The 18,241-nt window shown below is 34.4% G+C and overlaps 1 protein-coding gene across 1 annotated transcript in view; it reads left to right on the forward strand.

The window, feature by feature from the left end:
• Window positions 1–18,241, forward strand: part of MDGA2 (MAM domain containing glycosylphosphatidylinositol anchor 2) — an 845,496-nt gene that overhangs the window by 612,041 nt on the left and 215,214 nt on the right. The window contains exon 8 of the mRNA XM_044231999.1: window positions 12,578–12,871. Within this exon, the coding sequence (XP_044087934.1) occupies window positions 12,578–12,871 (294 nt within the window). The remainder of the gene's footprint in view (window positions 1–12,577; window positions 12,872–18,241) is intronic.

The raw sequence follows: 18,241 nt of genomic DNA on the forward strand, positions 1-18,241 counted from the left end.
GAGATAAACTGTGACAAAGGAATTTTTCATGAATGAATTCCTCTCAGAATTCTCCAATCATATTGTGTCTGCCTTTCATATACATCTTTGACTAAGTGAATGGGGCTTAAGAAGTCATGTTGGTTCAAAGTCAGCCTAAGTAGCAGCTTAGAATCAGGACTGAAAGCATTAGAAAAGGGGATGTGACCATGACTTGCAGGGAAACAGCAGAATAAAGGACACCAGGCTGCCCTCAAGTGCCTGACAGGCAAATACGTCAGTATTTCCAAAATTTTGGAGCTGTTCTTTAAATGATAACTAGATTAAGAAGACGTGAAATGTGAAGCATATCATTACACTTTAAAGAAAGTTTCGATGTACAACATGAAATATACTGGTAATTTAAATATGTGAAATAGCAATAATAAAAGGACAGACAGTTCAAATATCTGCATCTAAAATGCATTTAATATGAATTAAAGTCCACATAAATGAAACATAAGTAGTCCACTTTCACCAAGTCTGTCTAAATAATACTCGTAAACAAAATATATTTAGTTGACATTTAAGCAGAAATATCCTTGCTTAGGAATAAAATGCAATGTAAAACTCTATTAATAAAATGGTACTAAACTCTATTTACACTCACATATTAGCTCAGCATGAGTTATGTATCATTCTAATCAATGGCATTATATGAGTTTTTATGTGGTTTTAAAATTAAGCTCATATTTTTATTGTATCATTCCATACTTCTACAGACTGCCAGAAGGGATCATAAAATGTGATCATGCATTGGTAGAGTATTTATTCATAAAGTATTCAGGCATTATAAAAAAAAAACCCTCCTCCTATTTTTTAATTGACCAGTTAGTTACCTACTAACAGATCTGTTAATTAAACCTCATTTGCCCTAAAGAACATGTGGCCTTGATCTGTTGATGGAACATTGTGTTCACTGGTTATTTCATTTTGCTCTTGACAAAGCGTGAAAGAGCCAGCTTCATTTTATGTCAAAATGTTTATTAATATGGCAGTAGTGTCTATTTTCACAGGATAAGGCATAGTCAGTGATACACAATCAGTGGTGTAATTAGGGAATTTGTAAACCACGAGCATTGTCCAGAGTAAACATTTATAAGGGGCTTAACAATGTCACATGGATTCTACAAGTAGACAAATAGCCTTTTTATTATAGAAGCAAATTGATTTTTCTAGCCATTCTGCATTTAAGAGTTTACCACTGTGAGCAACAGTTGCTGCTCTAGAAAGTAAAATAAATTGTGGATTGCTTTAAAGCATCTTTCTTTTACTATGCTTTCATAAAATGCATTTGATATATAATTTATAGCTTATCATCCTTTTAATTTAGAATTCCTTCATCCACAGGAAAGCAGTCACATAATTAACATGATCAGACAGTTCCTTTTTACTTACCAGTCTGTGGTTTTCATGGCAACACCCTGACCTTTGTGAAAATGGACAGCACTGACATTTTGTCATCCTCATACGGGAGGAATAGATGTATTTAGGAATGCCTAAACCTCTTTACTTGATAGAAACAGAATGAGAGCTGGGATATCTGTATTATGTGCCATTTTAGGTTAATATCCAAACACATGGACCAAATTATTGTGTCTAATGAAAGAAATTTGCAACCTTCTTTCCTTCGATGGCAGTGGGGGAGACCTTTATTCAGATTTTTTAAAAGTTCATTCCTGTCCTTTCCAAAATGTTGTCTTTTTCAAATATTGTTTTCATCTGAAATGAATATATATCCAATGGTCTTTGATCTTTTCCATGAAAAGAGAAAAAATATGCATATATATCTCCAAAACACATGACAATGGCAATGTGGTTTATTTATACGTATGTAAATATATATAATATAATATATACTTATAAAATATTTCTTTGGCCCTGTGTATACCCATGTCCAATACTTGAGACATCATGGGTGTGAATAAAGTAAGACCTTTGCCTTCGGTATAGAAATATATGTACAACAGTAAAATATAGTCATTGATGTCACACCAATAAAGGGCAATGATAGGAAAACATAATGATTAACATATATTGAGTGTTTACTATATGCTAGACCTTGTGCTCAATGTTTTATGTATATTACACTGTTTAGTCCTAAAAAATGTGAAGTTGCTACTATTATGGTCACTTTCTTTAGAGTAAACTAGGAGACACAGGTTAGAGAACTTTCCCAAAGTCATACACCTACTAGATGATAGAGTTAGGATCTGAATGTAGGCTTCCAGACCTGGAATTCTTTATAAGAATATTGTAATATTATAATATGTAATATTCTTCACGAGAATATTATACAACTCAAAATACTTCATGATTCAGGGAATACTCTAATGTCCATTATGCCATAGTATCTTAAATTATCATTAAATTCTCCTTTTCATCAGGCTTCTATACAGATTAAGAGAATAAATTAAGATGACCTAAAATTGCACAGCTGGAAAGTGGGCTGGGTTGAACCCAAGTAAAATTTCTATTATTGTATACTCACAACTCTTTCAAACTCTCCATGCCCGCTGAAAAGGGGCTTCTGATTTAAAAATAATTCTGAACAATTACCAGTTAGAAAGGGTCCTCCCAATTTATCCATTTCCATAATGCATAAGTGCATTTTTTGAAGGTAGCAAATGGCTTCATTTATCTCTTGCCCTCAGTCTTAAAGATATTTATCTGTTGAAGGGGCTCTAAAAGGTGTGTTAAAATGAATTGGTGTTAGCTCTAAAATGACACATAAGTTTTCAGACACGCAGTGCTGCTTCTGTTATTCCCAGAATGTTTGCTATTGATTTAAGAGATAGTGCACACATATAAATGCATTTGGATAAACCATTTTAAGAGCAAGTAGGCAAGGACACAAATATGTTACAGAATATAAGTACTGCAGGAAATTGGTGGTCTCTGGGTTAATTTTATAACACTCTCTCCTGCTTGTTATTTTTAGTTTCTATAACAAATGTTTAGAATGCTGTATTTAACTTTTAAAGTTGAAATTCTTAATCGATTGCTTATACCCAAATAACTCTTGTTTTCCAGCTTTGCTCTGCGTTATTTAAAAAAAAAAAAAACAACCTACCAAAAATGAAAGGAAATTTGAATAATAGAAAGTCAAGTTGAAGAATTAGTCCCCTACTTCCAGAAATGGTTTTAGATTGGTTATCTCTTTATCAAATAATCTACTCATATTTTAATAAAGAACTTAGTACTTTATTTGATGTTTTACCTCTTATAATACCTCCCTGGTTATTACAGAAAAAAAAAGTAAGTGCTTCTTTTGCAGTCCCAATTTCTTTAACATTCTCAGTCTAGTCCAGACTCCTATCTTGCTAAAATTTTAGAATAATTTGGGTGACTAGCAAGCAGAACTATCTTGCTCCTGTTTTTTTTTCCCCTTAATTTAGCTTTTTTTAAAGGTTTTCTACATGAGAAACTTTACATACTTAACCTGTGGCCAGTTATTTCTATATTTCAGTGCTTGAGAAACACATGCAGTAAGTCAGGGAAGGGAAATTGAAAACGGTGTGGTGGGGGGAGGTATGCTTTCATGTCTTTCTCCAAAGAGGTGAGTAGAAAATTATCTTTTTGATATAGACTTATCGTAATAATTCAAGAAGATATTTCCTTCTAAGCCCAAGTCAGAAAAGCAAATTACATGACGAGCCTAACAATGCCAGGTACTTAAAAACTACATTTAACCAAATGCTACATAAGCAGCCCTTCGCTTAAGTTCCCATTCACTTAAGTATTTATGAGACAGCAAGAATGGAACCTGTGTTTCTTTGCAACTGGCCTTGTAGCTTGTGTAGCAGGGAAAATATGAATGCCACTTAGAGCATGATTTTCTATTTTGTTCTTTCATCTTACACTTTGTGTTCTATTGAATCCCTCGGAGACTATTCTTGTGCCATAGCAACACCTGCTGGGAGAGGGAAGTTGGAACAGCCACACTGTTGCCTGCCAAAGTTGTTTTCCTGATTGAATGGCACTGCGTGTCTCCCATCTTGCAATACTAAACCCTCCAGAGTTGCTATCCGCCAAGATCCTGCCTCTCCCCATATGTTTCAAATGACTAACAATGCCATTGTAATAAGATTTTTTACAAGTCTTTCAAGAATAAGCAATGTATATGTGTGTCTGTACGCGTGTACATTTCCCCAAAGAATTTGCAAATGCAGATGCCACGGTATTTCAATCTCGGGTTGGCTTTTAATATGTTTTCTTCCTTTTCTATTGCTAGATTTGCAAAATCATGGTCAATTCTATTTTATTTGCATCTCCTGACTTATTATAGGTGAATCAGTAAAAGAAAAAAATTGTATGTCAGTGCAAAACTAAAAAAAAAAGGGCGGGGGGGAGGCAGTTTTTATTTACAGAGTGTGATAGGAGAAGTATTTATGTGCATTCATATCATGGACAAAAACAGTAGGCTAACCATCTGGTGTAAGGAAATGTTTAAAAATAAGTGCCTGTTTCATATATGATTTACCCACAAGACTGTAAGTAATACAAGTCTTAGAATATGGGTCTCTGGGGACATTCTGTTGTAGAGCCAAATAGCCTCTTCTTTACTGCTAATAGAGGAAAGCCATAGCGTGGGAAAATTACTCAATACTACCAAAAGCTTCTGATATTTTACTCCCTGTATCATTACTGTGACCAAATTAAAATCTAGTAGAATTGATAACTTTAAAGAAACCAATTGGGTTTTTGTGGTTTTTCTAATTAAAAAATAGAAAGTGTTCATGTGTGAAAAAAAATGGTCTTAAAATTCATATACTCTGTAATTAAGTCTTTGATAATCAAAAGGTGATTATTCATCAGTGATTTTCTTGCTTTGTTTTCTTAATAAGTTCCTCCCATTTCTGAACTGGTACTCCAACCATCAATCAAGAATTTATCAGGCACCTCTGAAATACTCTAAAATGTCCCGTGCTGTGGCAACTACCAAGGAAGTAGATGAAACCTGGTGATGACCTCAGGACATCTGAGCTACATTTGTAAGGAAAGGAGAGGGCATTTTGTCTTGGCATCTATAGAATAAATTAGGTATGCTGTGATCAGAGACATGGAAAATAAATCAAAGGTACAGAGTTCAAAAAGACTTAAGGACACTAGAAACTTAAATTGGGCCTTAAAACAATGGGGGATGATTGGATGGGCATTAAGGGAGTAAAGTAATTTCTGGATAGAGGGAAGGAAGGGAATGAGCCCAAATGTTAAGAGAACCCAAAGACCTGCCTAAATTGAATAGAGAACTTCTCATAGCAACATCGTAGATTGATAAAGTTTGGCAGGTAAGAGGGAAAACAAGCAATGGGATTTAGACCTCTATCCAAAAACCCAGAAACCACTGAAGATATTTGAATGGTGGAATGACAGGACTTTATTACTATATGACTTTATTACTTTATTACTATATGACTATATTACTTTATTACTATATGACAGGACTTTATTAAATATATATTACTAAAGATTAATGCAGAAAGGGGAAGAACATTTTGGAGGGGAGACACTAATCCATTATGTTATAGTAATAACATAATCAATTATGTTATAGTAATTCATTTGTAACGGGGAAAATAATCCAGAAGGATGCATGGCATTCAATATATTTGCATTATATTACATTACATTAATTAACCTAAAGCTCAGAGAAGTTCGGTATACTTTAAAATAACTATGAAAACATTCTATGTGCTACAAATCACATAATTCACCGTATTCTCTATATCTGTGATTTTGCCAAATAGGAATTATTTCCAATAGTATCCATTTGGGGATTTTTATTCCTTTGATGAGAAATGAGCTATAGAGTGTTGCTGCCTTTCATCAGACATTTTATGTTACCAGTCACGATCCCTAAAAGGAAGCAAATATTGGCAGGTTATTCATAAGTGAGAGGCCTTTAGCATGCTGGATTTCATTTGTCACCTTGAAAATCTTTTAACCCTACCTTACTAAATATTTTAATTGACACATATCAGTCAAGAAAATGAGTCAAGCTTGTTAGTTTTAAAACTGTTTTGCTAGGCTTGGATTGGAATTTATTTAGGTTGAAGGAAATTTTCAAATTCCCCTTTCATAGTCGTATAGATATTCCCCAATGGCCACAGAACATCACATTCTTAAATGTTGCATGTCTTAAGACAGTTTTTCCCTTCTTAGTTGTGTGTAATATCAGCCATGAGATTTAGATTAGACTATTTCCAATATTAGTGCATGAAGTTTTTAAAATATGGATTAAAGTAATGATACTATTCTCACTTAATATTGAATATACTTTTTTTGAGTGGAAGAGAAATGCATAGTTACAATAAGCTTACTTATTGTAGGCAGAGAAAGAGGGGAAAGCAGGCTCCACGCTGAGCAGAAAGCCTGATGTAGGGCTCGATCCCAGGATCCTGGGACCATGACCTGAGCCGAAGGCAGAGGCTTTAACCTACTGAACCACCCAGGCGCCCCGAGTCTTACTTTTTTACATTTCTTTATACATAGATATCTGGTCAGCTTGAGAATTCCTGAATTCTGACCTCTAGGGGGTCGCTTTCATAAACACATGTTTTTTGAGTCTTTTATTTGTGTTTTAAATATAGATTATATGTCTTAATTTAAAACACACATAAGTGCTATAACTGTTTCTCCCTAAAATTCATGCGTAATTAAATTAATACCATATGTAGTTTAGGATTCTTAAAAATGGGAGTCTGGTTGTCCTTCTGAAGAAATTTCTACTTATTACTTACTTTATTGTAATTCTTACATTAAAAGAAATATATCTTTTGTTTCAATATCTACTATTAAAGTACATTATAAATAGTTACATGTTTTAAGCCAATAAGTCCATAATAGGCATATTGTGATATCTTTGTTTCAGAGAGCATGATATTTTCTCATACAGTTCAGATGGGCTAACTTTCCCTTGCATTCTTTTTAGTGAAGAAAATAGACCAGTCATTTCTTAGTAATGACTAAAAATTAAGTTTCCTCAGCTTCCTTTCTAATGAAGAAATGAAAACATTTGAATTTTCTGTATTTGTTTTATTTCACAGTCTGTGATACAATGGAAATGTTGACAGAAAACCAGGTTAAATTACTTGTCTATGTATTTATGTTTAGAATGAGAAAGTCTGGTGTCATATCATGCTCTTCAAGTTTCTCTGATTATGGCATCTTCTACAGTAGCATTTCAGATAAGAAAAATAAAAATCGGGGCATGTATAATCTGTATGTCATAAAATGTACTTTTGTGTTTTCACCAGGAGGAAATTTTTTCTACTGAGTACACTGTGGATAAATGTGGATCTTACAAGGTGCAGACATTTCAAAATTTTCTACTTAGTTTGATGCTTTCACTGAGACAATATTTCAGGAAAAAATAATTTAGTTGATTAAAGAAAGGATATAAAAAACGTCATGACAAATGATAGATGGCATGTCCTCAAGCTACTTATTTCCCTTTTGTTCCCTTTAATTTACAGCTTATCTATTCGGATTTTTGTTTGAAGAGCTTGGAAATAATGTCTTCTTATTTATTTATTTATTTATTTTTATTATGTTCAGTTATATCTATTTGGATTTTTAAATGAAAGGCGAAAGACAAGAAAAACTGGAAGAGTCCTTGTTTGAATCTCAACTTTCTCACACACCCACATACATCTCAAGATACACCACATCTGAAATCTATACTAACAATAAATTTTTCAGAAGATTCTGCTACTTATATGGGCTACTAATTATAGAAGAGCTACATTTCATTATTTATTGCTTTGGTTTTAATATCTTCATGATTGATGTCTCTCTATTATATACTCAGCCTTTTAACCCACCTTCTTACTCTTTCCATCCTCTCTCCCTCCCTTCCTTCTTCAGTTATTTCATGACTTCCTGGTTTGTGCCAAGCAGGAAAGCCAGGCACTGTTGAGGTAGAGTCCTTCTCCGCACTCTGAGGGAGAAGGCACTGTCTGCCTTCAAGAAGCTGTCTGGTCAGGGATATAGATGTGGGAGGAAAGAGAGAGGAAAGCCAAAAGTATGGGTCAAACAAGTACCCAGCGTAATAACGTGGCCAGGAAGAGTGAGCAACCTACCCAGCCTAGGGGGTAGGCAGTTATCACAAAAGTGGTAATATTTGGACTGAATCTCAGCACATGAGGTTGGCAGGGCCTCCTAGAAGTCAGCAAGGACCAGGAATTCTGGCCATAAGAAAGAAGGGTTTGTTCGAGAGCACTGAGGTTCACCAGTCAGTGAAACTGCAAGAGAAGGAATGTTCTAGAAGGGAGCATTTCTCAGACTATGTCATCCAGATTACCATGTCCAGATGATACATTTTTGTTATTAAGAAGTGGAGTTTTTCTCAGATGAGCTTTGGAAAATAGATTGCATTAACATCTTAGGTTTCTCTAGGCTTCTTAGAACCTGTAATATTCTCATTCACATTGCACATGTTGTAGAAGAGTGAAAGAGGAAGGGAAATATATGAAGAGAGTAAAATTCATCAATAATCCCACACTGAGAGAGAACTACTGTTAGTGATTGGGTATAGTTCTTTCTGAATTCTCTTTTCCTCTAGATTTTTCCCATATATGCCTCTTGCTTTTCCCTGAATCAATGTACAGTTGCCTCCCTGTCTTCATTTGTACATTCAGCATAACATGTTTTACTGAGTTCCTATCACGTGTGAAATAGAGTGCTGGTTACTAACAATATAAAGTCTATGTTTTCTTTCCTTAAAGAAGCTCCTTGCTAACATTCATTGGCATATGTCTTTTTTTTATATAAAAACTTGACACTACTGTTTGGATTGCTCAGTAACATCTTTTACGCACTTAATCATAGTGGTTATAGCTATTCATTCTGTTCACTAAGATGCTTTTCTTAACAATATGAGCATCTTTATCAATAGATGTAGGTCTATGACATCATCATCTAAAAGGCTGCATCATATTTTATTGTGTGACTCTACTACGATTTATTTAATGAATCTGTCAGGCTGTTTTCAGGTGTTTTTTTTTTTAATTAAAACAGTATTGTGATGAGCATTCTCCATGAGAACTGTCATTTTCATAGTGACATGAACAAAATTGTATTTAAAATGATAAAGCTGCTGACAGGGTAGTAGGAAGTCTGAAAGAATTAGACTGCTGAGAGAGAGCACTTATTATAGTGTCACAAAAAGAGAAAATGATGAATTCTACTAAGCAATCTACCTATAGCCATGAAAAGAAATAGGCAGTTATGAGAGATATTTTAATGAGGAACCAATGCAGCTGATTGGAAGTGGTGGATGAGAGGAGATGGTAAAACAAAGAAAACTCTATGGCTTTCAGTTAGCAGATGAGGTGTGTTGATAATTAACTACCAAACTAAGTCAAGAAATTAAACAGCTCTGAGGTTTGGGGATTTGAAAGACTTTTGGGATATAGAATTAGGCTGCAATCATAGACGGGAAGAGCCTTGGGATGGAGTTAGAATTTGTATTATCAACATATAAAAGAGAGAAATCCATAAGGAAAAAAAAATATGAGATCTCTTAACAGGGAAATGTATAATAATTATGAGAGTTGCCTGTAGGATTCTAGAGAATAGAAAATCAATATGGAGAAGGAGAAGCTATCAAAACTTTGGGAAGTTATAAGGTTTTCTTTACCAAGAAAGATGCAAAGAAAGATTAACTCTGATTCCAAGATTTTAAAAGTTTCATGGAAGAGATGGAAAATAAACTCTATTTTAATTGGGCTTTGCTGTTCAGCAAAAACTGGGCTAATTTATTTTAAAAATCTATTTCTATTTTAATGTAGATCAAAACAGGCTTACATTTCTGTAGTTTTGATTATGTATGAGAAGTTTACTTAAATAAATAACATAAATAAATGTACAAAGGGAGTTTTTGAACTATGTAGCATGATAAACTAAAAAAAATTATATAGCTAGTCCACCATCTTTTTATTTTTTTTTATTAAAATCTCCTAATGAATTAAAGTCTTTGAATATTCATCTTTAAGTCTGGAAATAAACACTTTCATTTAGTACCTCTTCTGTCCTTCACATTCCACTATTTGGTTTATGGTCAGAACATTAATAGCTTTGTAGCTCATAAAGTACAAATTCTTAGTTTCAAAAATGAAGAAATTAATACTCAGAGTGATTAAGGTTGGCCAGGGTCATGTGGGTTGTTTTTGGAAGGGATGAGGAAGAGAGATTTCAAATAATAACCATCCATTAAATAATCTTTAAATTTATCATTTATTTTTATTTATTTCACAAAGATTTGCCAGAATTCAGATATATATTTGGACTGGGGTATTTTATAAGCAATTTTGACATACATAAGAAATATCCTAATATAGATAGAAAGGTATTTAAGATAAATATGGATGTATAACATATAAAATAGATCAGATGATCTGAAAAGAATGTGTCATTTACCTCTTCAAATTTTTACCTTGGCTCTTTTTTATTGTCCCTGATAAAGTGACCAAGAGATAGGCAGGGAAGATTCATCCAGTTTGTCCCTGGGAACGCAGCAGTAACGAGCTGGGGGGTGGGGGAGGTCCCAGTGCTAACTCCAGTTATTTATTCCAGATGCCAAAGTGTTCTGGAGACTGAGACAGGAGTCATTTCTCAACATTGGCCACCTGCTATAAATTAGTCTCAATTTGAATTTTGTTCAGAGCAAAGCATTTATTCTCTCTTATTCTCAGTGTTCTCATTTGTTAATTTTTAATGTTAAATATTTGATCCTTAGGATTATCAAGGGAATGAAAATCTAAAACCTCTAATTATGCCTGGCACATAGTAGGGCATAATTAATGTTAAATGCAGAGGTTATTGCTGTCGTTCTGTGTGCTTTCTCATGGAGGGTGAGTAAATATTACGGCTTCTTCCCCATCCTGCTTTTTAGAATTGCATCATTCCCTTGTGGTTCATTTCAGAAAGAATAAATTATTTAGTGAAATCATTAATTTTTTTTATATTTACAGAAGTCAATAATTTAATCAAATTAGTTGTGTAGGTTTTAAAAATGTAACAATTTTAGAAGATATTTAATGACAAATTCCAGAATGCATGTATCTACTTCAAAAAGGTGGTGGTTAGTGTTTCATATATTTTAATTTCTAAGATGCATTATTTAACTAGTTTTTGAAAATAAGAAGTAGATGAAGGAATTAAATGAAAAGAAATAGACATAAAGGTACTTAAATAGCAAGATAATTAACTCTCCTGTCATTTTGGACTTAAATATATTTTTTTCTATGTGTAATAAGAGCTATAACACTTCAACGTAAGTTGAAAAATAATTTTAAAATTGTGTTTGCTTTTGTTCCTTGGCCCTGGAATACAGTAATGCTAGAAGGAAGAGTAAAACCTTTGTTTTTTATCCATGTATGTGGTACTGCCTCCAAACAGAGCACGTGGCATTTATCAGAAGAATAGAATTATTTAAGTAGTTCTGGTTAGTCTTATTCTGGCATTCTAAGTTAGCCATATTTTTTTTTGATAGATGTTTTATTGCACAAACACAATGAATTTCGTGTACATTTGTATAAGAAATAAGAGTCTTCAATGCGACAGGTGATACTATTTGTAACAAAACAATTTGGGTAGCGCTTGCCTCTTACTGGTTCATACTTTTTACTAAACCCTAGCATAAATATACTCCAGCTTAGTAATGTACTTTCCAGTAAAATGAAACTCTCATAAATATCTTCAGTAAAATCAGGTATTTTACCTATTTTACCATTACCTGAAAAATTACAATTCTTATTTTGTTGAAATGTTTTGGAAAGTTCACCTAGAAGCAGTTCTACTGAAATAGAGGCAAATTATGGCAAACTACTTACAGTGACCTTAAAATGTCTTAAAAGGAAGTTATATGAAGTGTAAATGTTTAAAAAAAAATTGTTAGAAGTCCAAGGAGAGGAGTATGGTGCATGGATTCTCAGAGTGTGGCATTGTAAGTCAGTTCTTCCCTTCCATTTCCATTTCTGTTAGGGAAAAAAACTAAAACCCTAACCTTTGCAGTTTGGCAACAGTTTCTTTACCAGAGTCAAATCTTCTGATTTTATATCAGAGGAACTTCTTTTTCCTTTTCCTGTTACTTTTATTTACTGTGCCAGCTAAGTTGATAATATCTCTTATCCCTTTCTTTTAGCATTCCTGGTTAAGAGACAACAGCATAGGAAACAAGACTGAAAAACTGAATCCTACTTTCAGCAAGCAGGTTCACTCTTCTGTGAAATATGGATGTTAAAAACCCAGTTAATGGCTGATAATGACAAGTCATTGAGTAGATTGTTCTTGTGTTGACCATTCGTGTTCCAATTTAATGATCTATTTATTTTGCTAATGTTTGAAGACCTAATTGGAGAGAGTTGTAGGAAAACAATTCAGAATTCTTTTAAGTAAGAGTATGTCACTGACTGCCAGGGTCTCTGTTGTATTTGTCATCTGAATTGTCACACCTCTTCAACCAGCAGAAATTGTTTCCTTATGATTTTCTGTGTTTGAATATGCTTTACCAGTTTATACTAACCTTGAAAAATTTTCTTTTTCCCATTTCAAGTTCCACCCAATCTGACTGTTCCACAGGAAAAATCACCTCTGGTCACCAGAGAAGGGGACACAATAGAACTGCAGTGTCAAGTAACTGGAAAACCTAAGCCCATCATCCTCTGGTCTAGAGCGGATAAAGAAGTTGCAATGCCTGATGGGTCAATGCAAATGGAGAGTTATGATGGAACACTGAGGATTGTGAATGTATCTAGAGAAATGTCAGGAATGTACAGATGTCAGACCAGCCAGTACAATGGATTTAACGTGAAGCCAAGAGAAGCTTTGGTGCAGCTCATTGTGCAGTGTAAGTAATTTTTTTTTTTCTTTGTGTTCCATGGGAAGACAAGGGAAAAAAGGATGTGATTATTCCTCTAGTATAAGGAAGTGAATTTTGGAATTGGGTTGGGATAAAATGTTTCTACTTTGTTACTAGCCAATTGAAACTATAATTTTCCCTAAATCTGCTTGTTGCTTGAGCTAATACTCATAGAAAAGTATTCGTTAGTATTAGTGTGGGAGGGGCGGGGTGGGGGCGAGAGAGAGAGAGAGAGAGAGAGAGAGAGAATTTTGACAGGATTGTGTGATTGGTTAATGCCAAAGAATCAACAAATGTAATGGTTCAAAACTGGCCATGTTCAATGAGGCAAAGTAAAGATGGAAAGTAATTGCTAATTCAGATTACCATACTCTTGTTTTCAGAGTTCTTGTTTCTACTTCAGGCAATTGCATGCACCTTTGCCCAAATTATCAACCTATTTCAAAGCATCCCTTTGCTTAAATTGTGGAGACCTAATCATTGAAATGCTATGTTTGCATATCTGAAGTTGTAAGAGTAGATTACATAATTACCTACTGGTATTGAGATCATTCAAATATTAGGTCCTGAATTTTTGTTTGATTTGCTTAACTGAAAATGATTTAACTGTGAGAGTTAAATATGATTGATTTTTAACTATTTGTGTTGAAATCACTGTTATAGTTCTGACCCCCCCAAAATGTAGATATTGTGTCCTTTGAATTTGCCTTTAGTATTGAAAGCACATAAATTTCTAAGTGTAAAAAATATGTATATTTAATGATGTCCCTGACATTGGGTTATTAGAGGATGCCCTGGTAACTTGGATGGCAGGTGGTACAGATAATGCCAAAAGAGAAGCAACAAACTAAACACAATCTGTTCAAACTCCAGTATTACTGCTCTAAGTTTTAATTGATATATAATTTGTTAAATACGTGGTAGCAAAATCTTTAAGAATATGAATGCATTAGATGAAACTATACACTTCAATAAGCAATGATGTTGTTTCCTTTCTATGGCTCTCTAACTCAGAAAATGGAAAATAGAATTTAGTCCAAAAATGTCTCTTTTTATATTAGATTTAAGAATGTTGGCAGATTGGATTAACTGACTTTAAATTGAAAAAAATAATTGAGATATGGAAGGATTATGTTTGGACCTGATAACAAGTTCATTTGTATATAAGTTATGTGAGTTGTGGGGAGAGGAGCAAAGTTCTGGGCGTTGCATAACCATTCCCTGTCTCCATTCTGGAGAAACTCAGATTCCTATTTGCTGTTTGTCCTGTAAATACACAAACTGTATTTGACAAATGCCTTGGCTGATTTCCAATTGGGTATGAGTGTGTTTGTTTGTTTCCAAATAATGCAATTTTTATTTTTTTTTATGTTTTTAAAGATTTTATTTATTTGTCAGAGAATAAGAGAGGGAGAGAGAGAGAGAGCACACAAGCATGGGGAGTGGCAGGCAGAGAAACAGACTCCCCACCAAGTGAGGAACCTGATGTGGGGCCTGATCCCAGCATCCTGGGATCATGACCTGAGCTGAAGGCAAATGCCTTACTATTGAGCCACCCAGGCATCCCCAAATAATATAGCTTTTAGAAAGCAAGTTTTATTCAGCCATTCAGTATTGTTTTTTCCTCACTGGTCTTTGTACTTATGATAAGCTCATGGGTAGGAGGTTCATGTGAAAACAGGTTCTAGACAGAAAAAAAAGAAATGACTTAAAAAAGAGAAACTTCTCCTTAATTCTCGAAAACAAAAGCAAAAACAAAAACCTTGCCAGTGACCATAGAGGAAACTGATACAGTTTGAAATACTTTATTGTTGTTGTTAATCACAGAGTTCCGTGCTTCTTCTGGAGTTAGGGGCAAAGCTTTGGTGTTCCTAAAGCTATTGGGCTACTGGTGTTATTCTACTCATATCTCTGTGATGTGATGTGATGTCTGTGATGTGATGTGAAGCTCTGTGAGCTTCTCTGGGGAAGCTCTGATACAAATAAAAGTTAGGGAATCCATTAGATTCTAGGGAATTTTGAATTCAAGTTTTAAGAACCAGGGTCTCCAAACTCCACAGAATATTCAAACCTTCAGAATTCTGTGAGTGTGTGAATTTTTTCTTTTCTTTTTTTCGTTTTGCTTTTTAATAAGTCCCATAGGAAACATTAAGTTCAGCATAAGATTTAAAAATTTAGTCTTGCAGTAGTAGATGAAAATAAATACTGGCATGGTGTCTCTAGTGTCACAGGATATAATTGGCTAAAAGACACCAACAGACATAGGCAAATTCTAGTTCATTTAATGTAAATAAAAAGATCTGCATCTCAAAATGACTTCACAGAGCAGAGAATATAATCTAACAGCACTTCCTCTCAGAGGCAAGCTTCCTTGGCCTACGAAGAAGCCAGCTGGGTTCCAATAGCCTTGCCAATTTCAGGTAAGGATGCCATCATGTCTTTCAAGAAGCTCCCTTTCATGTATTCCCAGTTCTTTTGAAGGATCTGATTATGTGCCTGAGCTTTTGCCAGGTACAAATAACTGGTAACAACTCCAGATTATTCCTGAGTGAATCAAATGTTGATTTTCTAGGCACGTAATTCCTGCTAGCAAGTCCAACCTGCATGCCTAACTAAGGCTTATTCCTGCAAAACTTACAATGCAGGAATTTTGATAGTTTTTAAATGATAAACATTCCAGCTTTTATACTGACATCTTAAAAGCATGAAAAAAATATGGCATTTGTGCTTAACTTGCAGTCATGCTATGTGTGAGAAATATCCATATAAAATATTAAGTTATTTCCCACACGTGTACACACACATCTACATACATATATGTGCATGTGTTTATATTATCTTCAGCAATTAGTTTTGCTTTGCCTTATCTATATTTTGTATTCTCAGCACAATACATTTTGCTTTACAGCTATTCATTACCCTGCTGAGTAAATGTAAGTTTGATAACAAATAAAATATGTTTTTATATATATATATATATATATATAGCACCTATTCCTTGCTTCTTACATGACTGATTGTTATTATTTAGGTTTCGGAGGTATCTGAGGACTTGATGCATTGAGTGTGAGGCCTGAAAGTGTTTTAAGTATATGAAGATGTCAGATTATTCTAACACTTATGAAACACCTTTTTCAGGACATGAACTCTACGCTTTAGTTTATTATGATTTCCTTTCTTAAAATGTTTATTACATTTGCAAATTCTGGGAAAGTCTATTTTATATACATAACACACACACACACACATATATATATGTAATTTTATGATTTGAAGTGTAAAAGAATGAAAAGGAGATCTTTATGGTAAATAAGAAATAAACAAAAATCTGGTATCTCTAAGGCACACTTTTTCCTTATTTAATTTTACTGTGTCCAGTTAAACAATAACCAGGTAAAAGGACTAAAGGAGCACAGAAATTGTTGTATGTAGGACTTTGATGAGATTCTAGTGCCTAAATATAAATAGTATATATTTCTCCATAGTCTATAAATAATGCAATACTCCATTTAGTTTAATGCCCTAAATTGCCGAATGAGATTTATTGTTACCTACTGTTGGATTAAAATTATAAGGCAATCATTTTATTAAAACATACTGAATTATTTACTATCTCCACTTAATTTGCTGCTGGTGCTTCTTTTTTTTTTTTTTTTTAATAAACATATAATGTATTTTTATCCCCAGGGGTACAGGTCTGTGAATCGCCAGATTTACACACTTCGCAGCACTCACCATAGCACATTATCTCCCCAATGTCCATAACACCACCCCCCTCTCCCAACCCCCCTTTTCCCAGCAACCCTCAGTTTGTTTTGTGAGATTAAGAGTCACTTATGGTTTCCCTCCCTCCCACTCCCATCTTGTTTCGTTTATTCTTCTCCTACTCCCTTAACCCCCCATGTTGCATCTCCACTTCCTCATATCAGGGAGATCATATGACAGTTGTCTTTCTCCAATTGACTTATTTTGCTAAGCATGATATTCTCTAGTTCCATCCACGTCGTCGCAAATGGCAAGATTTCATTTCTTTTGATGGCTGCATAGTATTCCATTGTGTATATATACCACATCTTCTTGATCCATTCATCTGTTGATGGACATCTAGGTTCTTTCCATAGTTTGGCTATTGTAGACATTGCTGCTATTCACATTCAGGTGCACGTGCCCCTTCAGATCACTACATTTGTATTTTTAGGGTAAATACCCAGTAGTGCAATTGCTGGGTCATAGGGTAGTTCTATTTTCAACTTTTTGAGGAACCTCCAGGCTGTTTTCCAGAGTGGTTGCACCAGCTTGCATTCCCACCAACAGTGTAGGAGGGTTCCCCTTTCTCCACATCCTCGCCAGCACCTGTATTTCCTGACTTGTTAATTTTAGCCATTCTGACTGTTGTGAGGTGATATCTCACTGTGGTTTTTATTTGTATTTCCCTGATGCCAAGTGATGTGGAGCACTATTTCATGTGTCTGTTGGCCATCTGGATGTCTTCTTTGCAGAAATGTCTGTTCATGTCTTCTGCCCATTCCTTGATTGGATTATTTGTTCTTTGGGTATTGAGTTTGATTAGTTCTTTATAGATTTTGGACACTAGCCCTTTATCTGATATGTCGTTTGCAAATATCTTCTCCCATTCTGTAGTTGTCTTTTAGTTTTGTTAACTGTTTCCTTTGCTGTGCAAAAGATTTTGATCTTGATGAAATCCCAATAGTTCATTTTTGCCCTTGCTTCCCTTGCCTTTAGCAATGTGCCTAGGAAGAAGTTGCTGCGGCTGAGGTTGAAGAGGTTGCTGCCTGTGTTCTTCTCAAGGATTTTGATGGATTTCTTTCTCACATGGAGGTCCTTCATCCATTTTTAGTCTATTTTCGTGTGTGGAATAAGGAAATGGTCCAATTTCATTTTTCTGCATGTGGCTGTCCAATTTTCCCAACACCATTTATTGAAGAGGCTGTCTTTTTTCCATTGTACATTCTTTGCTGCTTTGTCAAAGATTAGTTGACCATAGAGTTTAGGGTCTATTTCTGGGCTCTCTATTCTGTTCCGTTGATCTATGTGTCTGTTTTTGTCCCAGTACCATGCTGTCTTGATGATGACAGCTTTGTAATAGAGCTTGAAGTCCAGAATTGTAATGCCACCAACTTTGGCTTTCTTTTTCAATATTCCTTTGTCTATTTGAGGTCTTATCTGGTTCCATATAAATTTTAGGATTATTTGTTCCATTTCTTTGAAAAAAAATGGATGGTATTTTGATTGCATTAAATGTATAGATTGCTTTAGGTAGCATAGACATTTTCACAATATTTTTTCTTCCAATCCAGGAGCATGGAACATTTTTCCATTTCTTTGTGTCTTCCTCAA

This window comes from Neovison vison, chromosome 13 (genome assembly GCF_020171115.1).
Source record: "Neovison vison isolate M4711 chromosome 13, ASM_NN_V1, whole genome shotgun sequence".
Classification (NCBI taxonomy): domain Eukaryota; kingdom Metazoa; phylum Chordata; class Mammalia; order Carnivora; family Mustelidae; genus Neogale; species Neogale vison.